This window comes from Camelus dromedarius, chromosome 4 (genome assembly GCF_036321535.1).
Source record: "Camelus dromedarius isolate mCamDro1 chromosome 4, mCamDro1.pat, whole genome shotgun sequence".
Lineage (NCBI taxonomy): Eukaryota > Metazoa > Chordata > Mammalia > Artiodactyla > Camelidae > Camelus > Camelus dromedarius.
In genome coordinates, this window is record NC_087439.1 from 67571611 (window position 1) to 67599523 (window position 27913).

A 27913-nucleotide genomic window follows, 5' to 3' on the forward strand; every position below is an offset into this window, starting at 1 on the left:
TCGGCTGCTACGCCCTCCGCCCCGCCCTCTGTCAAGCCGACGGAAGTTGCCGAACACAAGCTAAGCGGGAAATTGTCGAACTGGGGTTTCTAGTCCCTCCTGGCTTCCCGTTCTCCAGACCCGGCGGACGGAGACAGCCGAGGCCTCCATATTGAAAAAGCGACCCGGCCCGTAAAGGGTCGGTGAGGTGTGGACAGCTCTGCAGACCAGCCTCGGCGGCTCCAGGGGAAGGGTGAGGTCGTGTTTGGGTGAGAAGGTTGAGGTGCCTCGGCCCCTGCAATTTGGTTTTTTGACGAGACTGTTTCCTTTGGCTCAGTCCACTCATTTTCTTCTTGTCCTTGACGGGGCGCCGCGTCCCACCCCGCCTCCTTGGGAACCCCCGAGAGCTGGCAGGTGAGGACTGTTAGCCGAGGTCTCTGGTCTAATGGAACCTAAGAGGAGGAAGGGGTCTGGAAGCCTTGGGGAACGCTGGCCGGAATGCAGCCTTGTAGGTGACCTCTTTGCAGGGGAACGCAGGACAGTCTCCTTTGTGGAGAGGAGGCTGTTTTGTTCCCCGGGAGCGGGCCTATGTCAAGTGACTTAGGCCTAAACACTGAGCATTTTCCCCCAAATTAACACAAACCTGCTACAGTGCATCTTTGATCACTGTTGCCTCAGCAATCGTCCATGCCTCTCTTGTTTTGTTTTGTATTTTGATTTTGTCTGTGGACTGCGTTGAGTAGTACTGTTTATCCTTTTCACTGGTGGGGAAAGTGAAGAAAAAGACATTTTAAGAGTTGGTCCAAGGTCGCACTGCGAATAACAAAGCTATATTGTTTAACAGTTTGGGGGATCTAGTAAAATGGTAAAGTGCATTGTAAAATCATGGGTCAGGCACAACTCTGCTCAAAAACCAAATGAGGGTATAGAAAATGTAACCTGAACTATGTCTGGTAAATAGACACCAAGTTCGTTTTTTGTGGAATGTTGTTTTTTCTTACTGAATTCTGTGTACACCTTTAAATGGAGTGTTATAATGTTGCCAGAGCACTTGCACTCTTTAATTACAGAAAAGTGGAAATTAAATTATGGCCAGAGGGTGGAGATAGAATTTATTTAGCAAATACTAAACGTCAACTGTAATCTAGAAATGAGACCACAAAGAATTAAATGAGTGATATGGCTGAGGAGTAGTTGGGACATTTTAGATAAGCTGGTAAAAGAGAGTCTCCCTGACGAATGTCATTTAAGCCAAAATTTGGAGGATGAGGAGGAGCCAAAAAGATCTGAGGGAAGAGCATTTCAGCCTGAGGCTACAGCCTGTGTGAAGATGGTAGCTGTGGCAGCCCTGTGGAAGCCAGGAGACCTGTTGGGGGCTATTATAATAGTCCAAGCAAGAGATGAGAGTGGCTTGGAATAGAAATAGTACCTTGGAGGGAGAGAAGTGGATAGATAACAGCATACATGGTGCAGAATGTGGAATAGTATTGTCTCTGAACAAAGTGTCTAGTCTAGTTTCAGACATGATTAATCGTAATTAGGATTAATCCTAGAGATGATTATTTTTGTTCGTACGTGGTAGCTAAGTAAGTGTAAAGTGCATTTAAGAGTTTTGCAAATCTGTATTTCTTATGTTGAGGCTATGCAGTCTTCCATTTGATGTTGGGTTTTCAACAGACAGCCTAGTCCTGGTGGACTTCCCAGCTAAAGTGGACGCCACTTTCATATTATATTGGAAACAAAATAATATTAAAGATTTTACACTGTTGTATGAAATACTGGTTGTTGATTTTGAATCTGTCATTACTGTAATTCGGCAAATTCAACTTTACCTTTATTTCAGTAGATTTTAATAGGACAGTTGCTTCTCATTCTGGAACTTGGTGGTGAAACTACAGTTGACCCTTGAACAACGAGGGGATTACGAGCGCCCACCCTCGTGCAGTCAAAAATCTGCATATAATTTATAGTTGGCCCTCTGTATCCACGGTTCTGCATCTGAGGATTCAACTGATCTCAGATCTTTTAATACTGTAGTATTTACTGAAAAAAACTCATCTATAAAGGGATCTGCACAGTTCAAACCCGTAGTGTTTAAGGGTTAACTATTTAATGATTATATTTTCAAGGGCACTGTGCTAGGTCTTCAGAAAAGGGAAATGACAAAAGTGTACCATTCCTTATCAGGGAGCTTATAGTTTAGTAGGTGCTGAAATTGATTACTAACCTACAGTTTAGTAGGTGGAATAATAAAGGTATATGCACAGTGTGTCCTGATACTGAAGAGAAGGGCCACAAAGGAGGAGTACTTTAAAACTGATTTTCAGTGGCCAGTGGCTAGTACTGCCTAAATTGAATTCAGCTTTAACTGGCATTAATTGAGCGCTTACTAATACCACATAGCCTGGGAGATATTGTTTTCTTCTATAGATAAAGAAACAGAAACTCTTGATTTACCAAAAAGTCTTTCACTAGTAGGCAACAGATGTCTGCAAATTCAATATCCCAAATTCTGAACTAATGAATTTTGAGTTATTGAGGTCTGAATTAATGGAATTTCCTGTTATACATCATTCATAATAGGTATGCGAAACTTTATGCTTAAAACTTAGGTAGATATACTATTTTTCACTCCTTTAACCTTTGAAATTCTTTATGTGATACATTTTGATCACATAATTTGCATTTTAAGAGTTCCAAATGAATAACCAGATGCTTAGCCCGTATAATCAAGTGGGTAGACAGAATGTTCAGTGCTTAGCCCATGTGATGAAGCGAATGGACCAAAAACTAAAAGATAGGATAACTTTTCTCTCTGTTTGCTTACGTAAAACTTTAATTGCTGTTATTTATATAATCCACTTCCATTTATTTTGATGATTTTCTCTCAGCTTCAGCACTGTTGACACTTCAGATAATTCTTTTTTATGGGGTACTATCCTGAGCGTTGAGAATGTTCAGTAGCACCCTGGCCTCTACCCACTAGATGCCATTAGCTTTGCCCTGTCATGGCAACGAATAGTTTGTCCAGTTATTGCTAAATGTCCTCTGGAAGCAAATTTGTCTCTTGTTGAGAACCCTGTTTTAGAGCTTACTGTGTACCAGCCTTGGGATAGGTACTGAGGAGAGAAAGATTCAAGAAGTTCATAATACAGAGGGTGAGTGGAGCAGGCACATAAATAATCGCAGATGTACTACTTGGCAAAGAAAATGGTATTCCAGACACTTTAAGGCTTGGGCTTGTGAGCCCGGCTGAGGATATCTCAGGAACATCTAGTAGAAAACTGCTCAGAACATGGAATGTTAGAATATGTATTAGCAGGAAATGAAGGCAGAAAGGAAAGCTTTATTTTACGTAGCTTTTAATCACAAGCTCGCTGTTATTCTTGAAATCAATTTTACTATATAGTAGTGTTTTAAGTTAGATCATTTGTTTATAGTTAAAAACGAAAACAAAACTGCCCTTTTAAAGAATCATAAGGCTCAAATTTATATACTAGCTGCTCCTTAGATTCTTGACAATGTACAAATTTCTCTGAGAGGGAGTATTCATATCTCTAGAATTTGAAGAAAAATAGCAGGACTTGTAAATGTTCAGTGAAATAATGTAAATAAAGTGCCTTAAAATCATAAAATATTACCGAAAAGTTTGTAATTAGGATTTTTTTCCTATAATAATACAGCTTTTCTTTGTTTTATTCTTAGCAATATGTTAAGGATACCTGTAACAAGGACCTTAATAGGCCTTTCTAAGTCTCCTAAAGGATGTGGTGAGTATTTTTTTATTTGCATTTATGGGCACTGGACTTTGTATCTTTGTAAATTCTTAGGTCTGTGGTATGTTTCTTGAAAGACCCTAAACTCGTAATTTAAGTAAAAATAGAAACAGTGGCCCAAGTTGAATAGTCATTTTCAAAATATAACTTTAAACCGTTTATAGAAATTATCGTGGAATAGAAAATAGTAGGAACTGTCCATCAGTGCCAAAATGGGAAAAGCAGTCATTCTGCTTTTGAGAAGTGGTCTTCCCGTGAACGTATTTTCAGTGATATTAAAAGTTTCAATCTAAACTGCTGTTAAAAGTAGACAAACATATTTGGTATTCAAGATTAGAAAAGCTTTCTTCCAATTCAGTATTTTTAAAGTTTGCATCTAGTGAAAAAGAGGGGAATAGTATATAATGAAGAAAAATTTAAAGGTATAGGTTAGAGTGAGTTAATCCATTGTCCTCTGCTATAATAAATTGAATTCTGTTAATTTTTTTCACCTCAATATTTTTGATGTTCAGCTCGAACAACTGCCACAGCAGCAAGCAACTTGATTGAAGTATTTGTTGATGGTCAGTCTGTCATGGTGGAACCAGGAACTACCGTCCTCCAAGTAGGCGTGCATTTTTATTCTTTATTTTTGTGTATGTTCTAATTTTTAAAAAGTTTATTTTCTTTATACTGTTTATTTACTTCTAAAATTTTCAAGATTTCTTGACAAATGTTCATTAAAGAACTACAGATAGTAAAATTATATGAAAATAAGTTTGATTTGAAATATTGGCATTTCAGAATAAGCTGTCATTTATCCGTTTCTGACTTTCTTAGTGAAGTGTGGCAGTTCTTTTGTTTTACTTCTGCCTTACAAATAAATACCTATTTAAAAATTTTACTTTACCTAAATATTATTAGTTAACATAGGTAAGTTCGAGGAAGAGGTAACCTTTGTTTGTTGTGAGCCTTTTGATGCTTTTCACTTTTACATAACCTTTCTATTTTTAGTAATATTTCTAAGAATGTGTCCTACAAAGCAGGTAAATGGTTCTCAAATTCGTGCTCTAAATATTTACTTTCTCCAAATTCCCCCAGAACTGACAAAATTGGTCATGGAAGTAATACTTCATTTCATCTGTAAATTACTATAGCACTAAATGCTCTTTATTCATTTTAGGAGTAATTTCTAGACTATCTGCCAGGTGTAGACATGTAAACAATAAAAGTATCATATAACAAAAATATATTCAAGGTCCACTGGAGAATATTTTGGCATGTATAGGAGGTGATAGAAAGAGATGTCAGAAACATTTCAGGTAATCCCTGAGGCGATTTGAAAGGATAGGTAGGTGTTTATATGTGGACAAGGAAGCTTCAAGTAATTTGGTATTGATGGAACATAAGGTATATGTAGAAAGGGAGATAATAGGTAATTGGGTTATTCTGGTAGAGGTTGAGTCATGAAAGAAGATACATATAATGTTAAAGAGCTTGTAGTTTGACCCATCAGGAGTTTTCATGGCTATTAAGCAGGATGACAGTGACTGTAGAGGATGATGGTTTGGAGGATAGTAAGATTAGAGTGAGAGACAAAGAGTGTATCTTGCAATAGCGGAGTAGGAAATAAAAAGGCCTAAAATGGTGGCAGTGGGAATGAAAACAAGAGGGTATATTCAAGGGAGAATGAGATATAGACAGGCCTTAATGATGAAGAGCAGAGGAGTTTTTGTGATTCCTGGTGGTGGTAGCTTATTTGGGGATGTATAGTAGAAATTTTTAACTGTCTATGGAGCTTACTCATGCAAATACCTATTTAAAGCTTGGAGAAGTGGAGGACTGTCAGGGCTGCAGATGAAGGTTTGAGTGTAATCATCATATGTAATGTGAGCTAGTGTGAGGGCTGGGACAGTTGGCCCACTGCATCTAGCGCATAGAAAGACTCGATACATTTTTGCTAAGTAGTTAAAATATTGAAAATTGATGGCAGAGCTTTAGAATGAAGGCTCAGGATGGAAGAACTAATTCTACAGGAAATTTAAATACATGTATAGGCTCAGAGAAGAAGCAAGAATAATTGGTAGAGCAGAACTAATCTCCCTCACTAGGCAAATGGGAACTGGGAAAAGAGCTTCAGTCAGCAGTGGGAGTGAGAGACCTGGGTGGGATGTATGGAGCCAAAGATAGAACCAGATCATAGCCAGCCAGATGGTATGAAATGCAATCTAATTCAAAGAAAGAGAGCTAGTCAAGGAGAAAGTCCAGGTATGAAACCACTGGGATATAGTTTGAAGGGGAAGTCTTTGTGGACAGTAGTTCAGAGTAGAAATGGGGAGTTAAGCCTTCAGCACAGTCTTTATCCAGTGTCTTCCACACAAGGTGTAGGCTTAGTGAGGATCTTTAGAGAGGTAGCTTCAGAGTGGACGGGGTTTGGAATCAAGAGCAAAGAACAGGAGGGAAATCTCTTTGGGGATGAAGTAAGAATGAAGATACCGATATTTATAGATAGGCAGGAGATGGCCTCATGTTGGATTCTTTGTTTGTGTTTCCTTCTTCCTGTGTTTAGACAAGGATAAGTTCAGGTTATTCTATAGCAAAAATTTTTAACTTTGTCTTCTAGGCTTGTGAGAAGGTTGGCATGCAGATCCCTCGATTCTGTTATCATGAAAGGTTGTCAGTTGCCGGAAACTGCAGGATGTGCCTTGTTGAAATTGAGAAAGCGCCTAAGGTACTTGATATCTAAAATTCCACACCATGCTGTAGAAGGTAGAAAACTTTAAATCTTGCAGCAAACTTTATTTAGAATCAATTTTGTGGTAGTGGAGAATCTAGTCCTGTTTACTTCTATCTGTAAATTAATTCTTTGTGTGATTGATTCTCTCATTTCAAAACTGGAAACACATCAGTGAAAGTGCTTTGTAAATGCTGCAAGTGCCATATAATTGTAACACTTAGAAATTAAAGGGGGCTTCTTGGAGTGGTCAGTATTTCCACATGACTATATAACACACAACTAGGATGTGGAGTTGCCAGGCAGCACATTAGAAGTGATTATGCTGTGCCATTTTCACTAGACAATAGGGTTGCAGTGAAGAGGTTCACATTCAGTTTTATTGTTTTGGCTCTTGCAGTTCTAATTCAATAGTGCCTGCTAATCAAAACACGGTTATTTGATGTTCTGTTTCAGAGTCTCTTAGGAAAAAATTGCATTGATTATTAGAATAAAATTAAGAGGATATCTTATTTGTTTCTAAGAGAAATGTAAAATGCCAGATTATCATATTATAAATATGAAAACTAAGAAGTTCAGTCTTCAGAAATACTCTGTTCTTTCCTTGTTTTCAAATGTATAATGTTTTTATATTTTGGATTACTTAATTACAAATAAATACAAATACAGATTTTTGCATTGAAATTCCAGGTTGTAGCTGCTTGTGCCATGCCAGTAATGAAAGGTTGGAATATCCTGACAAACTCAGAGAAATCTAAGAAAGCCAGGTACTTTATTGTTAACTCAGCATAATGACTTCTAAGAGCAGAAATGGCACATTTCAGGAAGTAGACCCTCCCATAGATGAGAAATTTGGTATCAAAACTGAACAAGTTTGGATGTTTGGCTTCTAGGAGCAGTGGAAGTGAGTACACAGTAAAGGAGGTAAAGTCAGGTGTTTGTGGCTTTGAGCCTAGATTGGTATCAGCGTTAAAATTCCATGTTTAAAACCTTGCTCAATTTGTGATGAACAGTGAGTCTGGGGCTTATTGAACTGAGTTTATTGCAGTGATATTGTACTGTACTATACTGGCTGTGGTTGGGCTTGTTTTTGCTTTGCATTTGTGTTTTTGTTTTAAATTAATGTGAATGTTTTCTGAGGACCATTCAGCAACTTTTGGTAACTCTGTATTGTTAAAAGTCATAATTTTTTAGATTCTCTAATGATACTTTATTCTAGACTCCTATAAACATTTTTTAGATTACGTATTTAATGCTAATGATAGTTACATTGGCATTTCTGATAATAAATGTAAAGTAAATACTATTTGAGAGCATACATCTGTGATGGTTATTTAAATAACTTATATGTAAACCATTTTGAATGCCAGCGATTGACATCATTTTATATATTATAATTTTCCATACAGAGAAGGTGTGATGGAGTTCTTATTAGCAAATCACCCATTGGACTGTCCTATTTGTGACCAAGGAGGTGAATGTGATTTGCAGGTATGTAGTCTAAGTTTGTAAATCTTCTTGGTTGTCTCAAGTTCTAATTTTGATAGCAAAATTAGATTAATGCTTTCATAATCTACTTAAGGATCAGTCCATGATGTTTGGAAGTGATAGGAGCCGATTTTTAGAGGGGAAACGTGCTGTGGAGGACAAGAACATTGGGCCATTGGTAAAAACCATTATGACTAGATGTATACAGTGTACTCGCTGCATCAGGTAATTTTTTTTCCTTGTCTCTTCTGGAATGTCATACGTATACTTATTTAATAGTCACAAAATTTGGTGGAATAACGACACTGGAAAGGAGGGCAACTTCTATTTTTTTTATTTTTATTTTTGAGGGGGGAGGTAATTAGGTTTATTCATTTACTTATTAATTTTTTTTAGAGGAGGTAGTGGGGATTGAACTCAGGATCTCATGCATGCTAAGCATGTGCTTTACCACTTGAGCTACACCCTCTCCCCAGATGGCAGCTTTTATTGGTGGGAGAAGAGGAATGTTGTTTTCAGTTGTTTCTTGCATAAGCCAATAAAATGAATAAGTTTCCACTTTTGCTTAATATCAACTTTAGTTGGATTTAAAAATCAAAATGTACAAGCATTAACTGTGGTAACTTGCTGAGCTATACTCATGATTTGTGCAGTTTTCCGTATGTGTATTATACTTCAAATTAAATGCAAACATTTATTGAATTATTTTTTTATTCAGGGACTATGTTCACCATTGAAAATATATTTGTATCTTTTAAGTGTTTTGAAAATCATTATCTCTTGGTGGTAATGATAGGAAAGGAGGTCATTTTGCTGGGATTGGCCATTTGATGGTACATTTTTATCTTGCAGATTTGCAAGTGAGATTGCAGGAGTAGATGATTTGGGAACAACAGGCAGAGGAAATGATATGCAGGTTGGCACATACATTGAAAAGATGTTCATGTCTGAACTTTCTGGAAATATCATTGACATATGCCCTGTAGGTGCCCTGACCTCTAAGCCCTATGCCTTTACCGCCCGGCCTTGGGAAACAAGGTATTCATCATTGTTGTATTTTTTGTCCTTTATTTCACTACTATTCAAAAAAAAATTAAGGTTCATTTTCCTCCTGAGTTCTGATTGTTTTGGTGTGCTAAGTTTTTGATTGCTGTAAGTAAAACCCTTTTAATGGAAGATAAGTTGTTAGGTTGAAGGATAGGATGAACCTGTTCAAATTACTGTGGTTTTCTTGGAAATTAACTCCAAAGTACTTAACCACAAAATTGTTTTATTCACTTGTACTTCCACGGAGTAAGATTGTCCTGATTTTTAAAAATTTATAGTTTCCTCTCATTGTATTTTAAATTTTTAACCATGTATACATACCATACTTTATTTAATCAGTTTCTATTAATAGACATTTAGTTTATTTTTTTTATAATTACAAATCTATGGTAAACATGATTATTTATACATTTTCTTAGATATCTCTGATTCTTCTGATTAAACCAAGAAATGTAATAGTCACAATAAATTTGAATATTTTTAAGGTTCTAGAAACGTATCACATCAAATTGCCCTCCAATTTTAAACTTCTATCAGAGTATATGGGAGTATCTTAAAATTGAAGACTTTAAACCATGTATTTATGTATACAAAAGGTTTCAGGGGTTGAGTGCAGGGGGGGAGAGAGTACATAACTGAAATGTTTACGCAGAAAGTTTTTTCTCCTCTCTTGAGGCTTCTATAATGCATGTGTTGCTACACTTAAGTGTTGTGCCACAGGTGTCTGAGATTCTATTCATTTTTCTTAATTTTTTCTCTTTGCTTTTCAAATTGGATAAATTCTGTTGATCTGTTGTCAGGTTTATTCCTTCTTTTATTTGCCATCTCAAATCTGCTATTCAGCCCCAGTAGTGAATTTTTTATTAGTCACACTTTCCAACTTCAGAATTTCTGTTTGGTTCTTTTTTATAATTTGCATATCCTTATGAGAATCTCTACTTATTGATTCATGGTTTCATATTTCCCTTTAATATTTAAACTTGGTTTTCCTTAGTTTTTAAAATATATTTCAATACTCTTGTTTTTATTTTTAAGCAGGGCTTCTTAGGGGTTGCTTCTGTGTCTGTATCACTTAGTAGTCAGATACTCAGAATCCTTGAGCCAATAAAGTTTCCATCCCCTGCCTGTTAATCTATGTGGATAGAAATGCATATTCAAAGTTCAGGCTGTTTTCAAGTCTGCCCAGCTTGTACTTTGCATGGGCCTTTTCATCTCTGTGTTGTTAAGGAGTGTGTGAACAGCGTGGGCTCTCTCTAGTCTCAGTTGGTATTATGTGCAGCCTCCCCTAGGAATGCTTGCCCTGACTGCAGCCTCAAACCAGTAGACCCTTGGCTTTCCTCAGCTCAGTGACCTCCAGGATATCACTTTCACAGACAACTTTCCCCATTTCTCCAAATTGAGTGACTCTTTGTCTGCAGTAAAGACACTCCTATCATCAGAGCTTGCCCCATCCTGGCAGAACCTCCAGTTCAAGGTGGTGTGAAAGGGGATAAGAATAGTCTCAAGCCAGAACAGCACTGATTTCCTCTGTTCTTACTCGAAGTTTAGCAGTTTTTCCACACATAAAAGCTTCTTGTGATGTTGTATATATACTTTTGGTAGCTCTCCAAAGAACTGAGTTGGTTACTTTTGTCAGTTTTGCCTAGCTTTATTTTTGCTTTTGGTGGGGAGGATTTGTCAAGCTCCTTAACTAGCCATATGCAGAAATCCTACCCCTCTTATTATTTATTTTGATACTCAGATTATCCCAGATTTGGCTATTTGGTGCCCTTCCAGTTGGCTTCTGTATTAGATAATAGTTTTAAAGATTTTATTTTTGCATTATGATCTATTCAGATATGAGAGTATAAATCACAATTCCTCTAAGTTCCATTATTTTTAGAAATTCAGAAAGGAAAGTAATTGCAGAATTTGTTGGTTTTGGTAAACTGGTAACAAATTTTTTCCTTATTCTCAAAAGCAATATAGTAAATATATGTGTTTTATTTTCTTAGAAAGACAGAATCCATTGATGTGATGGATGCAGTTGGAAGTAATATTGTGGTCAGCACAAGAACTGGAGAGGTGATGAGGATTTTGCCAAGGATGCACGAGGACATCAATGAAGAATGGATCTCTGATAAAACCAGGTACATGCCATATTGTTTCCTTTAACTTTTGCAATTGACTTAAAGAAACTTTTATAATTATCTTTATTTTAAAGAGCTATATTTTATATTTGCAAGTTAATGAATATAGACTATTGATATCTGTACTGTTTATATAGAGAATTGGACAAAATTGACATTAATAGCCCTGTGTGTATCACTGGCTTTCATAGTAATTTTGAGAAGTACCTTTTTTCCTCCCAGATGGAGAAGTTGAAATAAATTAAGGTACTTAATCTATTTCAGTTTGTCTCTGTCTCATTGGAGAACAGAAGCTAAATATAAGTCACAGTTGGCACAACATAATTTTGATGAAATATCTAGAGATGCTCAAGTTTTATAAATAAAAATGGTTTGGCTTTCTTAGCTACCAATTTTTTTGTGTGTTACAACAATTTTAAGATTATTCAATTAACTGAAAATTATAAGAACTCAAACTTTATAGGTGGTATTATAGTTTTAGGTGATACTCATAAAATATTTATTAGTTAAACTCCCCAAAAAACCTGGAATAATTATTTGTGTCCAAGTATTTATTATTCTAATTAACACTTGAACCAATCCTGTATTTAAATAACATTTCTTTTAGATTTTAAAGTTGAAAGTTATGGTTGCCTCTTCAGCAGCATTCACAAATGATGTAATTTCTGTTATCTAGATTTGCCTATGATGGGCTAAAACGTCAAAGACTTACCGAGCCAATGGTCAGAAATGAAAAGGGGCTTTTAACGTATACCACCTGGGAGGATGCGCTCTCTCGTGTAGCTGGAATGGTAAAAGATTGAAATATAGAATAAATATATTTGTGATTTCCAAGGGACATCTTTGTAATGAAGAGGGGATGTGTTTGTCTTCACTTCTTTCCTCTTGCCAAGATTACCTTCCATTTAACCAACATTTATGGAGAACTGTATGCCAGATGTCATGCTAGATGTAGGGATATAAAGACCTCTAGTACATGGTTCCGGCCTCCCACAATCTTGTAGTAGGAATAGATGCATAATTAGGCAGTTATTATATGCTATTTTGATGGTTGTGCAGCAAATGATACATGCGAGAGCACACTGGAGGGATGCCTAACCAGGGCTAGCATGTTATCTAGGTAAGGTGACTCCTTAGACAAAGGCTAAGCATGAATACAGGCTTACCAGAGCAGAAATGAGGGGAATGGCTTTCTGGTCATAGAAAAACAATATCCATAAAGGGTTTAAAGGAATGACAGATACTTCAGAAGAAGTTGTATTTAATTATAGCTCCACAGTTTTCATCCTTCAGACATCATTTTGAGGCCCCTTTGTTCCCAATTTAAAACAAACAGCTTTATTCCAAGCTGATGTTATTAGCCTTGGCCCCACATACACTTCTGCTTTTCACTTTTAGATTAATGGTGCAAAACTTTTTAGTCAGATGTTTGTTGCTTTTTTTGAACTTGAAAATGACTGCATTACTGTTTTGTTTTCTGAACAATTCATTGTGGTCTTTTGCTCAGTGAAGGTTTCTTGATGATACCCTTTTCATCCATTTTTAGTTGCAGAGTTTTCAAGGCAGTGATGTGGCAGCAGTTGCAGGTGGCTTGGTGGATGCTGAAGCCCTGGTAGCTCTCAAAGATTTACTTAATAGAGTGGACTCTGACACCCTGTGCACTGAAGAGGTCTTCCCCACTGCAGGAGCTGGGTGAGAAATTTGAAGCTAGAATCTAGGCTTTCTTTCTTTTATTTCCCCCCTGTTACAAGTTGTGTTTAAACCAACACATCTATAGCATCTATGATTTATATGTGATAACTGGGATACTCCAACATTCCTGCTACTTTATTTTCACATATAGAACAAAGTCAAACCAGGAGCTGTTACAGAATTCAATTATTAATAAGTATCTGAACCTTCGATGTAAGTTAAGGATACTTCATAAAACTTTTTTGTCTGGAGTGCCATGGGTTTGATGACATAAGAATATTTCATAGATTGTCGGTGTGCATTAGTTTTAAAGTAAAATTGCATTTTGTATTTTGTGTTTGTAGAACGGATCTGCGTTCCAATTACCTTCTTAATACTACAATTGCTGGTGTGGAAGAGGCAGATGTTGTCCTTTTGGTTGGTACAAATCCACGTTTTGAGGCACCACTATTTAATGCTAGAATTCGAAAAAGGTTAGTAATAATATTCAGGGTTTTAAAAACATTTATATAATAGTTTGTTTCATATATGAAAAGTGACCATTTTAGCTGATTTCATAATAGTGTTAGTGGGAGTGAAACTCCAAAAGATAACTGGAGGCCAATTTCTAACAGGTCCGTTCCCTCCTCCTCCCCCTGCTGATCTTTTTATTTTATCTTTTTAGTTTGAAGTAATTTAAGGTACTTAAAATGATCTTTGTATACCCATTTATTGTATAATGTTCACCCAAGTGAACCAATTTTAATATTCTATTTTTTTTCTCCATGTGTGAATATAATCTTTTGAAAGTAGGTTTGTAGGTATGATGTCCTTTTTCTCCCACACTAAATACTTCTGTGTGAATTTCCTAAGAATTTTCTTAAGACACATTCTCTGTTTAAGAATATAATTCTCTACTTAATCAAGAATTTAGTATTGATACAATGTTACTATCTAGTTCATAGTTTATATTCTGATTTTTCTGTCTCTCTTTTATAATTTTTTCCTGCTGAGGATCCAGTCTGGAGTTACACATTGCTGTTAGTGTCATGACTATTCAGTCTCATTTTTTGACATTTTTTTGAAAAGTATAGGGCCAGTTATTTTGTAGAATGCCTCTCCATCTTTTTATATCCTAGATACTTATGAATAGGTCAACCATAGTATTTATTGTCTAAAATAGGATACTGTTGAGAGTAAAAGGAGGAGTTGTTAATTACTCTAGGGTAACAGGTAAAACCCACCACTGTCTCAGACAAACCAAGAATATATGATCACTGCATTTATAACTATTTTTGGAGGCCCTGGATCCATACTTCCCTACCAAAGAGAATAGATATGAATGATGCGGTCTATTTTTATGAACTTTATTTAAATGGCCAAATGGATAGTGAAATAATTGACTTTGCTATGTAAATATGGCAAAATAAAGACTATAGATCATTTATTCTAAAATTAATGTCTTTGTTTATAGCTAGCTTAGAGTTAGGATTCTTACACAGCAAATGAATTCATTGTACAGGCTTACCTCATTTTGTTGTGCTTTGCTTTATCGTACTTTGCAGATACTGCTTTTTTCAAATTTAAAGTTTATGGTAGCCCTGCGTTGAGTAAGTCTATCATCACCATTTTCCAACAGTATTTGTCTACTTTTTGTCTCTGTGTCATATTTTGGTCATTCTCACAGTATTGTAAACTTGTTTATTATTATATTTGTCGTGGTGATCTGTGACCAGTGATCTTTGATATTATTATTGTAATTATTTGGGGACACCACAAACCATACCCACATAAGATGGTGAATTTAATTAATAAATGTTGGTGTATTCTAGCTGCTTTGCCAACTGGTTGTTCCCCATCTCTCTTCCTCTTCTTGGGTCTCCCTATTCCCTGAGACAAAGAAATACTGAAAGTAGTCCAATTAATGACCTACGATGGCTTCTAAATGTTCAAGTGTTTGAGATAGGCCAAAAGCTAGGCCTCTAGTGCCAAATGGTTAGCCGAGTTGTGAGTGCAAAGGAAAAGTTCTTGAAGGAACTTAAAAGTGCTATTCCATTGAGCACATGAATGGTAAGAGCAGAACAGCCTTATTGCTGATACAGAGAAAGTTTTAGTGGTCTGGATAGAAGATCAGACTGGCCAAAACATTCCCTTAAGCTAAAGCCTAATCCAGAGCAAGGCCCTAACTCTTTACTTCTGAAGGCTGAGGAAGGTGAGGAAGCTGCAGAAGAAAAGTTTGAAGCTAGCAGAAGTTGGTCATGAGGTTTAAGGAAAGAAGCTGTCTTCATAACATAAGAGCACAAGATGAAGCAGCAAGTGCTGATGTAGAAGCTGCAGCAAGTTATCCAGAAGATCTAGCTCAGATAATGAGGGTGGCTACGCTAAACAACAGATTTTCAATGTAAATAAAACAGCCTTATATTGGAAAAAGACGCTATCTAGGACTTTCATAGCTAGAGAGATGTCAGTGCCTGGCTTCAGAGTTTCAAAGGACAGGCTGTTAGGAGCTAATACACCTGGTGACTTTTAAGTTGAAGCCACTGTTCAGCTTGCCATTCTGAAAATCCTAGGGCCCTTAAGAATTATACTAAATCTACTCTAACTCTGCTCAATAAATGGAACAGCAAAGCTTGGGTGACTGCACATTTGTTCAGAAAAAAAGATTCCTTTCAGAGTATTACTGCTAATTGACAATTGGACCTGATCACTCAAGACATCTGATGGAGATGTACAATGAGATTAATGTTGTTTTGTGCCTGGTAACACAACAGCAGTTCTGCAGCTCATAGATTAAGGAGCAATTTTGGTTTTTAAGACTTACTATTTAAGAAATATATTTCTTAAGGCTATAGCTGCCATAGTGATTCCACTAATGGATCTGGGCAAAGTAAATTGAAAACCTTCTGGAAAGAATTCACCATTCTAGATGCCATTAAGCAAATTCATGATTCTGGGAAGAGGTTAAGATAATCAGCATTAACAGGAATTTGAAAGAAGTTGATTTCAACCCTCATGGGTGACTTTGAGGGACTCAAGATTTTAGTGGAGGAAGTTACTGCAGATGTGGAAATAGCAAGAGAACTAGAATTAGAAGTGGATCCTGAAGATGTGAGTGAATTGCTGCGATCTCAATGGTAACACTTTAATGGGTGAGGAGTTCATTCTGATGGGTAAGCAGAGAAAGTGATTTTTTGAGATGGAGTCTACTATCTTTACAGAATCCTGTAAAAAATTGTTGAAATGACAATAGAGAATTTAGAATATTACATTAATTTAGTTGATAAAGCGGCGGCAGGATTTGAGAGGATTGACTCCAATTTTGAAAAAAATTTCTATGGTAGGTAGCATGCCATCATACATCACTGCATGCTAGAGATTTGTTCGTGAAAGGAGGAGTTAATTGACTCAGCAGACTTCATTAGTGTCTTATTTTAAGACATTGCTGCAGCCACCCCAGCCTTCAGCAGCCACCACCCTGATTATTCAACAGCCATAAACATCGAGGCAAGACCCTCCACCAGCAAAAAGATTTCAACTCACTCAAGATTCAGGTTATGGTTAGCATTTTTTTAGCAGTAAAGTATTTTTTATTGAAGATATGTATATATATATATAAATTTTTTTTATGTAATACTTTTGTACATTTAATTAGACTGCAGTGTAGTGTACACATAACTTACATATGCACTGGGAAACCAAAAACTTCATGGGACTTCCTTTATTGTGATACTCACTTCGTTGGTGGTGGTCTGGGACCGAACCCACAATATCTCCAAGGTATGCCTGTGTTTTTAAAATACTTTATTTTGAAAGGTACATAGTAAATTATATCTTTTAAAGTTGAATGTTCTGGAAGTGCTTTTGTGCTTTTTTAACATTTTGTAATTTAAATAGATGTAGCACTTAGCATTGATAAGACTGGTAACTATGCTAACTTAGTGATTTAGCTCTAAAAACTGTTGTTTTTATTTCAGCTGGCTTCACAATGACTTACAAGTGGCCCTTATAGGCAGCCCGGTGGATCTCACTTACAGATATGACCATCTGGGAGATTCTCCCAAAATTCTTCAAGACATTGCTTCGGGTAGCCATCCATTCAGCCAGGTGCTGAATATGTATCTACTCTTGTTGATTTTCAAGTGTTGTTTTTAAATTTTATTGTTTTTACAGGAACAATATGTGATTACTGTTGGAAAAAAAAACCCAGCAATATAGGAAATAATATGTAAGAAAAATAAAAATTATCGAAAATCCCACCACCTCCAAACGAATATTGGTGAAACCTCATAGTCACCTCTCTATTCATATATAGGGCAAGATGGATGAATAGATAAGTAAACAAGAATGAAATCATGCTGTACATTTTTATTTATCAGAGTTTAATTTTACTTGAAGTTAATCAGAAAAGAAAATGAAGTGAAACTGGAAGAATTGAACTTCAAATTTCAGTGAAATCTTTCTTTACAGCAAGGAGTATTATTCCTAAAAGAAATTTCACCAGTTCTTTTACATGACTTTTTTATTACTGAGTTCTTTATTTACATTCATTTCATTGCTGTCTGGAGTTCAGAGTTTTTGGTTATTTTTTTTTTTCCCAAGAAGGATTTTCCTTGAGTTCTTTCTTTCTTGAGAATGTCTGTTTTATTACTGAAGAGAGCCTTGGCAGGGCTTTATAGGGTTGTATTTTTTTTTCCCTCTGAACTGCCTTTTATTCCTCTGGAGAAGCCTGTTGTCAACCATATTCTCCCCAGCCCTGTCCTATTGCTTTTTTGTTGTTGTCTAGATACTTTTTTTTTTTAATACTTGCTGCTTTATCCTTGACATTTAGTAACTTCATTGGACTATATCTTAATGATAGTGGTTCTCTACTATTTTTTTATGGGACGATGCATCTTTCAGTCTTAACAATTCAGGGTGCTTTTTGTTTTAGGATTTGTGTGTGTGTGTGTGTGTGGTGGTGGGCTGGTGATTGCTTAAAAAAAACTTAAAGGGTTTCTTTTTCTTATGTAACAGTGATTTCTGATAGTAGGCAGTTGTCCAAGGATGTCACCAAGGCAGGAGCCTGACTTCCTGCTTTGCCATTCTCAGTGCCCTTGTTCACTCACGTGTGTTTGTGGTTTGTGTGTGAGCCTCTCCTCGTGCTTCCAAGGTGGTTGCTCCACTTACAGCTTCAGGTGTAGGGAAGAAGAAAGTCAAGTGTGCAGGGACAAAGCAGCCAAACCCATCTCCTTCGTTTGTCAGTTTTGAGTACCATCATTGTGATTATAATGATCAAAAGTATTTTTTAAAACTTTATTGAAAAGAATCCCTCTTCTCTCTCCAGTTCACGTCCCCATGCCCCAGAAGGTGATGAGCGTTCTTCAGGAGAGTTTTCTTATGTAATAGATTTACATGTATTTTCTACTAATGAGTTCTGTTCTCCTTGTTAAGAACTCTGAACAGTGCAAATACTGAATCCCCTTTTCTATCTTATCTGTCTTTTTTCCTTTATTACATGTATATTATCTTCCATCTACTCTCTGTGTCCCAAGGAGGGAGGAGAAGATAGGGAAAACAGTGATCACTAGATCACAATGCAGAATACCTAAAACTTCAAGGGCTTTGCTTTGAACCATAGTGACTACCTGAATACCTAAAACAGACAGGGAATACACCCCAAGTGCAAGAAACTGCAGATATGGGGAGGATGGAAAAATTAGAAGTAAAGCTGTAGACTAATAACAGCTCACTGTCCTGCCATCTTCTGTGTCATTCTTCAATAAATAGCTGGCTTCAACCAAAGACTCAGCATAAGAATTATACCTAGATACTACAAAGAGGAGAAGGACATACATACAACCAGATTTACTCAAACATCTTGCTAGTGCTGTGAAAAGGCTAAACAAGTACCAGATAAAATAGATTTTCAAAAAGTAAGCTCTGGAAATGAAAACCTGAGCCAAACATCCTTTGGTCAGAATGACTACAGTTAGGTCCCAGAAAAAAAACTGAGGAATGTCTGTGTAGATGTTCAGATGATACTGTGTGTAATAGGAGAAACCCTGCTCAAGTACCATGTCTATTGTATATCCTTAAGTTGACTAGCAAATCAAGACATTCATGTTAGAACTAATACTTGGGACAACGTATTGTAGATGCAAATTTGGTTAGATTTAATTTATTTTTAATGTTTTTTAAATCAGAAGTTGTTTTTTTTTTTTTTTCTTCAATAGATCCTAAAGGAAGCTAAAAAACCAATGGTAGTCCTAGGCAGTGCTGCACTCCAAAGAAATGATGGAGCAGCAATTCTTGCAGCTGTTTCCAACATTGCCCAAAAGATTCGGATGAGTAGTGGTGTTACTGGTGACTGGAAAGTAATGAATATCCTTCATAGGTATGTTGAGTAATTGTTTTATATTCTGTGATTTTCTGTATATGTGATCCTATTACACCATCACATTTAGATTTACGATCTTATTATTTAGTAATATTATCTTAGTAACAGATGTGAAATAGAAAGCTTTATTTGTGTGAGAAGAACCCAAGATAATAAATAATATTAAAATTATTCAAATAGCAGTAAATGCTGAGAAAATTTTGAAAATCTATCATATTAATATACCTTGGATCAAAAATTGAAACAAGTCTTCTGACTTTAAGGGATAAAAATGTAAGCTAACATGAGAATTCATCTGAAGTGAAGTTTTTCTCTGACAATATTAATAATGCAGCTTTATTTTTGGAAAGAGAAGAAATTATATGAAAATAAAAATTACCCGTAGTCCACGTCTGTAGATAATTATTGTTATTCTTGTGAACTTTTCTTCTGGAGTTTTCTTGTGTGAGTATAAATATTTTTTTAGTTATATAGTTGAAATCATACTGTGAATAGTTTTGTATTTCGCAGGATAAACGCTTCTAAGGCTTTTTTTAAAAAACATTTCTGAGGTTTTTAATGCATATTTCCAACTTGCTCTAGAAAGGTTGTACCAATTTTACATTAGTGAATGAGTTTCCCATTTTACATAATTCTTTCTACCCTAAGTATGATTTTTCAAATCTTCAAATTTGTTTAAGGCTTAAAACTAAACACTTTTAAGTATGATAGGGACTTTTTTTCATTTAAAAGTGTTTGAATGCATTTTTAGACATTAATTGCTGTGTTACATTTCCCCTCTTGTTTTAATTTGGCATTATAAATCAGCATGTGAACATTTTTAAAAGGTTATTTATATTGGCCACCTCTAGATCCTTTCTAGCCACAATTTTTAGAATAGAAAGGAGACTGGGTATTTTCTTGTTTTTAATTCACTTGTGAGTCCATGTCTTTATTAATGTAGTTTTTTGAGTTTTTTTTCATTTGTTTATTTTTCTGAATGGGTGTTTAATAACTTAAAAAAAAAAATTCCTGAATGTCTAACAATTTCTTTCTGGTTCCTTCTCTTAGATGACCACTTGGCTAGATACAAAGATCACAAACTTTTTGCCTTTAATACTTAGTATTTTTTTCACCCTTTTCTTTCACTATTTTAGAGAGGATATCATCTGATTTGAGTTTTGTCTCTAATGATAACCTGATTTTATATATGTATGTGTTTTGGTCTGCCTGCCCACTCTTTGGATTCCTTATTTTTTTTGTGAGGTGGTTATTTATTTAAGTGGAGGTACTGGGGATTAAACCCGGGACCTTGTGCATGCTAAGCACGTATTCTACCACCGAGCTATACCCTCCCCCACTCATTTTTTATGTTAAAAAATTCTACCAGAATATAACTGGTGACATTCATTTGACCTTACCTTTGCCTCAAAATATAAAACTCCATTTTCAAAATGAAATTTTTGATTTGCTTTTTCTTTCGAGTTCAGAAAAAGCCAGTTGGTTTACTTTTACATTGTTATTTGCTCTTGTGCAAAAGTGTCTATTTGTTACACATTAGTTGGCCCTTTAAATTTTCATCTCTTATCTTTTCTCTCATAATTTTTCTCATTTTTTGTCTGTATTTAGGGAGAATTTCTTATATTCTATCATTTGTGAGTTTTCATTACAGTGAGCACTGACACCATTGTGATTTTTAATTGATTAACCTTGTTTTTTGGGGTTTTTAAATTTTTTTTCATTTCATTCTTACCACAAGATTTCCTCTTTATAAAAATTCACTGTAGTTTATTAAGACATATCTTTTAATGCTTGTTGAGGACCTGAAACTTATATTTTAAAACCTTTTCTTTATTTCTTATAGTAAGTCTATTTCAGAGTAAAGCATATTTTCTAACTCTTAGAGACTCTTTTAATTGGTTCTGTAGTTTTTTGTGTTGTCTACTGATCATTCTCGTCGAGACAATCTTAGACTTACACTCAGTTTGTTTTCCAAGGTGAGGTGGGCTCTGTCATAAATTAGTGTGAGTCTCTGCCCACATCTTTAAGAGACAGCAAGGCTTAGAATGAGGGAAATTAAGAAAAAAATACTATGTAGGTGGAGCGATAGGGAGAGCTAAATTTTAAAATTGAACTTGGGAAGTGTGCTTTCTCTAACTTTGTTCTTTTTTAAGACAGGTTTGGTTATCCTGGTGGGTCCTTTACAGTCCATATGAATTTTAGGATTAGCTTGTCAGTTTCCACAAAAGATTCAACTGTGATTTTTGATAGGGATTGCATTAAATCTATAGATCAATTTGGGGATTATTGTCATTTTAACAATACTAAGTCTTCCAATCCATGAACGTAAGATGTCTGTCCATTTGTTATTGCATTTAATTTCCTTTGGAGTTGTTTTGTAACTTTCAACAAATCTTGCACCTCTTTTGTTAAGTTTTTTCAAAGGATTTTATTCTTTTGATGTCCAATTAGAGAGTTTGACAGAGCAGCAGCATCTAGTGTGAATTTGTTTGACCTGCCCTCTTCTCTTACCAAATAGGTAAAAGCTTCATGAACAGTAGACCCTCGCAATGACTGCTTTTCCTATAAAGAAAGTTAATGGTAGCAGAGTAGACCAAAGACTCCCAAGTGTTCAAAGGATAGTTATTTGAGACCTCTTTTTTAAAAGATTATTATCTGCTTATAATAGTAATGTATTTTCATTGAAAAATATCCATAAGGACATACATCAGTATACTAATTAGAGTTCTGTGAATTAGTTTTATGAGTGGTATTTAAATTTTTCCCTTTTGGTTTTCAGAATCATCTAATTTTTTCTAATGACTGTGTTTGGCTTTATCAAGTCTTACTGTATTGAATAAAAATCAATTTAAGACAGTTGCAGTTGGCATAAAGTTTACAAAATTATTCCAGTAAGTATTATTTCATGAAGAGACAGTGTCCTAAGCATCTTGTTTCTTTGTTTGCCACTCTCAAAACAGTAAAAGACTGCTGTTTCTGGTTTTGACATCTATTTTAAATGGGTAGGAAAGATGAGGGAAGATTTTTGACAGCATTAAATAGAAAAGAGACTAGGTATCATTTCAGGAATCTCTTTAATTTTTTTCTAATGAGAACACAGCAAGGTTACTAAAAATCCATAATTGTTTTACAGAATCGCAAGCCAGGTAGCTGCTTTGGACCTTGGCTATAAACCTGGGGTGGAAGCAATTCGGAAGAACCCTCCCAAAGTACTGTTTCTTCTGGGAGCAGATGGAGGTTGTATCACTCGACAGGATTTGCCAAAGGACTGTTTCATTATTTATCAAGGTTAGTACCTTTTGTGACACTAAAAACCAAAGAGAATAGTACATTGTGTATATTAAAAACTACTGCGGTATATTTAGTTGATTGAATATTTTCCGTTTCCCACACACCCCCCAAGTTTTTTAAATGGTTATTAAATTTTTTATAGATATTTAAATGTTTTAAATTTTATATTTAAAAATTGGTTTTATTAGTTACATAGTTGATATTGCTATTAAGAATTATTACCTGGTGTTATTTAATAACAAAAAATTAGAGGAAACCTAAATGTCCCCAGAATAGTAATATAAATTATGAAATATTATATAGTATTACATCCAGCTTTTCAAAGAATATTTAGTGTTATTATGATTAAGGGAAAGCACTTTTATGTAAACAATGTAAAAGTCAAAAAATCATGAGTCTTGTGTTATAGGACATTTAATGAATTGTATTTAACAGTACTCCTTTGGCTTTTTGTGTTTAACTCATTTTCTCAAACTCTCATTCATTGTAAATGTAATCAAGTTTCCTTGGAATAAATGGAGTCCAGAGTATTCCTGGATATTTTACAGAGAAAAATATGTAACTTTGCACTTTATTTTATACATAAGCACTATAAATTTATAATAGGCTTTTTATTGCCATGGGACATAAAAAGCATTGTGTAACAATATTTCTTATCTTTAGTATAAGGTTAGACCAAAATGCATAAACTGAAATCTTATGCTAGTTCTATCCAGAGATAATCATTGGTGATAGCTTAGGTATGTGTGTTTTGTACGTATTTCTGTTCATATGAACACGTGTGTACAAATGAGATCAAACTTTGTATGTTCTATAGCTTTCTTTCACTTAGGTTTCTTTTTTCTTCCAACACGCTTGTTAAACTTTTAATGAGCAGGTATTCTTTCAGTATACTATTTTCTGTACTCTCCTGTTTATGCCCTTTTAAGTATTATTACTGTCATATTCCTGTTCTCCACTTTTTGTTTCTCTACCATTTCAGTTTACTTTACCAAATTTCACTAACATACATCTGAGCATTTCCACTTCGTAATCATCAAAAGAAATAATATACCTAGTTGCCCATTATATGTGATGTATGATATTATATATATTTATGTATTTGCAAAAATTAATCTGGGAAGACACATACCAAAGGCTTTAACAGTAGTTATCTTTGGGAAGGGAGTTTAACAAGGGCAAGGTGGACTGTAATTTTTATTACAAGTACTTCAGTGCTATAGTGTTTTAATTTTTAAAACACTTGTCATTGTAAAAATGGGACTTTAAAGGTTGTATACTATGCTCATGTATTATACCTAATCAGCTTTGTGCTCAAATGTGATTTACCGTTTTCCGTCTTTTCCCAGGACATCACGGTGATGTCGGAGCTCCTATAGCTGATGTCATTCTCCCCGGCGCTGCTTACACAGAGAAGTCTGCCACTTACGTCAACACTGAGGGCCGAGCTCAGCAGACTAAAGTAGCAGTGACACCTCCTGGCTTGGCAAGAGAAGACTGGAAAATTATAAGAGCCCTTTCTGAGGTACTCGTTCTTGGTGATGCTGCTAATGGGGTGTGTGACATGTCAGCTTGTCAGAATGATTTCAAAGTCAAGGAATGTGCAGGTCTGAGATTCAGATATGATTTGAATAATCTCTATAGAAAACACATCTTTAGAAAATGGGGATTTCAAGTTAGTGTTTTTATTTTTGACTTGTTTTTTCCCTAAAGAGACTTCTTTTAATTCTTTTTACTGTAAAAAGAAGCATTATGAGGTTTAAAATAATGGACAGTTGTCTGTAAACTGTATATATGATTAGTAGCAGGTTAGCACAGGCATTCAGTTTTAGCAAAGCATTTCTTTATTTCATAATCAGTCTGTTTTTTAAAAAATAAATTAGTAAGTAGTGACAGCTATTTATTAATTAGAAGAATTGTTGATAGTAGTGTTCCCCACTTAACCACTTGCTTAATGTCATACAAGTGGACACCAATATATTTTTCCATAGTACTGCATTATTTTACTGTAGCTGCAGTGATACATTATTTAAAATTTCTAAGTATTAATGCTTTATACCAATTTTTGGAACCTGTTATGTTACAGATTGCAGGAATGACTCTACCATATGATACTCTGGATCAAGTAAGGAACAGATTGGAAGAAGTCTCTCCTAATCTTGTTCGATATGATGATGTTGAAGGAGCTAATTATTTCCAACAAGCGAATGAGCTCTCCAAGGTAAATCTTGTGCATGTGCAGTTTTCATCATGATGTATCCACTGGTGTGACAGTACTAGTTTTCAATACTGTTACTGTTTTCTTACCTTTTTTTGCAGCTAGTGAACCAGCAGCTTCTTGCTGATCCACTTGTTCCACCTCAGCTAACAATAAAAGACTTCTACATGACAGGTATGCAATTGTCAACATGACTGCCAGATGTGAAAGGTGGGAAGGAATAAGGTCGTCTAATTTAGCATTATGATTCCAGACTGTTAGTGCTAGTATTCGATATTTTTAATCTTAGAAGATTTTCAAATATCAGAACTAATAAAATTTCATATTTTCTGATTTTACTTTAATATCTTTCTGAAATGTAAGTAGAGTTTGAAAATCTAAGAAGAGTGAACAGATTTTAAATATAAAATTTTACTGTTACATGTAAAAATCTCTGTGTAGCAGTTTAGAAAGAATTTTCTAAGTGACAACTGTGAAGGTTTTTCTGAGAATTACAATAGAAGAATTTAAACACTAAAATGTGAAACATGTTAAATGGTGCTTCTGATGTAAATTGTTAAGACTGTTCTTAAGGAATACAGACTAATAAACTTGTTAACTGAAGGTTTTACAACGCTTGATATAACATCTAGGTTATGAGGTAGTTAATAGATGATTTTAAATAATTTTCTGTTCTAAAAGCAGATAGGAGTATATTTTAAGTTTTTAATACAGTTTGTTTATACCTAAGATTATGTTTAATAGGTTTTTTAGTTATATTACGAAAGTTGTGTTCTTCATAGAATATATACCTAAGCCCACAAGGGCAGGAAGAGAGTCACTGTGATCCCACTTCCCAGAAATAACTACATTTATGTTTAACATTTTGGTCAGTCATCCAGGGATATAAGCATATATTAACTTATTTAAACTAAAAATGAGATTATTCGTTTACTTAGTGGGGGGCAGTTTAGCAGGTTTATTGAAGTGGAATTTACATACCATAAAATTCACCTATGAAGTGTACAGTTCATGGTTTTAGTATACTGTTTTGTAACCCTTTTCTTCAATAATGGTATATATGCACATTTTTTCCCTATCTTTAATACTTTTCTGTATTTTTACTGGTTGCATATTGGCAAATTTTATGGCTGCATAAAACTATTGAATCATTCCTAGGAGTACTTACTAAAAGCATTTAGCTAATAAAGGGCTTATCTTCTGAACTTATTGGTTGATCTTGCAGTATTTACATATAGTTACATAGAGTATTACAGTCTTTTTTCAGTTGTTCCTGAATGTGGACAACAGGAAAGTTTTACTATGTGCATTTTTTGAAGTTGTATTTTCAAAATGCACTTTTTCTTGATATCTTCCAGATTCAATTAGCAGAGCCTCACAGACAATGGCCAAATGTGTCAAAGCTGTCACAGAGGGTGCTCAGGCAGTAGAGGAACCATCCGTATGCTGAAATACCTACTGGGACCCAGTTTTGCTACAGTTGGTTAATGGACAGTTATGTTGGAGTGCTCTCTTAGAGGTATATCTCTTTAAAAAATAATCTGAATGATGTCATATTTAAGGTTCTACCATGTTTTATTTGAACACGATACTGCAATTATCAAAGAGCTTGAGATTTCAAAGCATTTATGTATTGTGTGTAAACCTTGTTAAACAGCTTAATAAACATTATACAGATGCTCTTTCATGTAAAGGCATTGACAATCTTTGTGACAAAAAAAGAAAATCCTTAAAATGTGAATTTTTATTTATCTTCATTGATGACTTACATTTGTAAAATGGATGAAATAAGAATAGCTTCCATTAGGGGCTTTTTGTTTTAAGTGCTAAAGAAAAGATTTATGTATTCTGTCAAGCTGGGTAAATAGAAAAAATATATATAATATAACCATACATCAGACATGTATCTTGGACAACTCTAATTAATAATAATCATAATAATGATAGCTAATGATTATTCAGGTTTTTTAATGTGCTAAGCACTCTGGTTTTACATACATTATCTTGTTTTGTCCTTGTTACATCCCTTTGAGGCAGTGTTATCTCATTTTACAGATGAAGAAACTGAAGCCCAGGGATATTGGGTGGATATTGGGATATTGCTGAAAGCCACGGCAAAAAAAAAAGTCATAGAATCACGCCTGATTTTCTGACTTCAAAGCCTATTTGTTCTTAACTGCTGCACATAATTTCCTCCCATTAATACAGATTCCATAGGTTGTTACTTCTAAGAATTAGTATTGAGAAGCTTAATGGATAACACATTTTTCTGTTTTCTCTTGAATCTGTTTGTAATGTTGTGGTGATTTATGTGATTTTTTTTTTTTTTGGATAATAGATTGCATACATATGCACCCTTGGAATGAGGGAGGTCTCAAGAGATATAATTTAGGTCCTCATCGATGTTCCATATATATTATATTAATACCATCTGTAGTATTAAGCAACTAAATTATTCCAGGGATAGAAGACAAAACTAACAGCTTTCATAATTTTCAATTGTCAAAAAAAAATTAAAATTTTACACTTAATCTAGGAGATAATCTAATGCTATATTAAATGTTTTTCCAAATCTATGTTCAGAATCCTTTGTTTTGTAATTTTTACTCCTTTCTGCTTTCACTAAAGACTTAGCCCTGACTATAGATTACAATTTTACTGATATAACAGAGGGTAAGATTTTTTAGACTATAGTATGCCATCAGTACTTTGTCTTTAAAAATTGTACAAAATTTGTCACCTAACAGCTTTTTCAGAATCGTGTTATTTTATTCACTTCAGTGATATGTCATGTAGTTGTGTACTTTGCTTAAAGTACTTTGCTTAAAATTCTCAGTTGCCTGAAATTGTAAAAATTCTTGCTGAAAGTCTTTGAATTTAATACAAATGTCTTATCCCTCTCTGCCTTCTTTACCCCTTAGCACTGTTGCTGACCTCAAGGGGGCATATAATTTTAGTATGTATTTTACATAGTACTCTTCATTGAATGTGTATAGACTTCATAAGATTCTTGGTGAAGGAATAACTCATTCAAATGGAGAAAAGGTGATATATGACTAAGATGGTCCAGGATCCTAGGGCTGCCATCTAGGCAGCATGTGTTGAACTTGTAATTCTGTAAAGAAAACCTTGTCTGGGCTAAGTAGTACTCAGTAAGATGTGTTGATTTTTTTGTGAAGTAAAATGAAAGGCCATCGCAGGGGCACCTATTAGCCACTTAATGCT

At 34.9% G+C, this 27913-nt stretch overlaps 1 protein-coding gene across 2 annotated transcripts; it reads left to right on the forward strand.

Annotated features, from left to right (window-relative positions):
- The first annotated feature begins 74 nt into the window (after positions 1 to 74).
- On the forward strand, positions 75 to 27264 carry NDUFS1 (NADH:ubiquinone oxidoreductase core subunit S1). Of its 2 annotated transcripts, none has more exons than XM_010992054.3 (19): positions 75 to 232; positions 3685 to 3749; positions 4268 to 4359; positions 6358 to 6465; positions 7159 to 7235; positions 7878 to 7959; positions 8051 to 8181; positions 8809 to 8994; positions 10998 to 11132; positions 11809 to 11923; positions 12679 to 12824; positions 13169 to 13297; positions 16778 to 16907; positions 19016 to 19176; positions 22313 to 22467; positions 23820 to 23995; positions 24557 to 24691; positions 24790 to 24862; positions 26047 to 27264. In XM_010992054.3, the coding sequence occupies exons 2-19, from the start codon at positions 3689 to 3691 to the stop codon at positions 26136 to 26138; spliced, it is 2184 nt and encodes a 727-aa protein (XP_010990356.1). In that variant the 5' UTR covers positions 75 to 232; positions 3685 to 3688; the 3' UTR covers positions 26139 to 27264. The 2 variants fall into 2 exon arrangements, with proteins under 2 accessions (XP_010990356.1, XP_010990357.1); XM_010992055.3 differs by lacking the exon at positions 75 to 232 and adding an exon at positions 244 to 393.
- The last annotated feature ends 649 nt before the right edge of the window (positions 27265 to 27913 follow it).

Excerpts from the sequence above, each read along its gene's own strand:
- NDUFS1 (XM_010992054.3), top strand. The coding sequence starts at position 3,689 with ATGTTAAGGATACCTGTAACAAGGACCTTAATAGGCCTTTCTAAGTCT. Across the intron at positions 11,133-11,808 it reads TGGATCTCTGATAAAACCAG|ATTTGCCTATGATGGGCTAA; the intron begins GTACATGCCATA and ends TCTGTTATCTAG. Across the intron at positions 11,924-12,678 it reads TCTCTCGTGTAGCTGGAATG|TTGCAGAGTTTTCAAGGCAG; the intron begins GTAAAAGATTGA and ends ATCCATTTTTAG.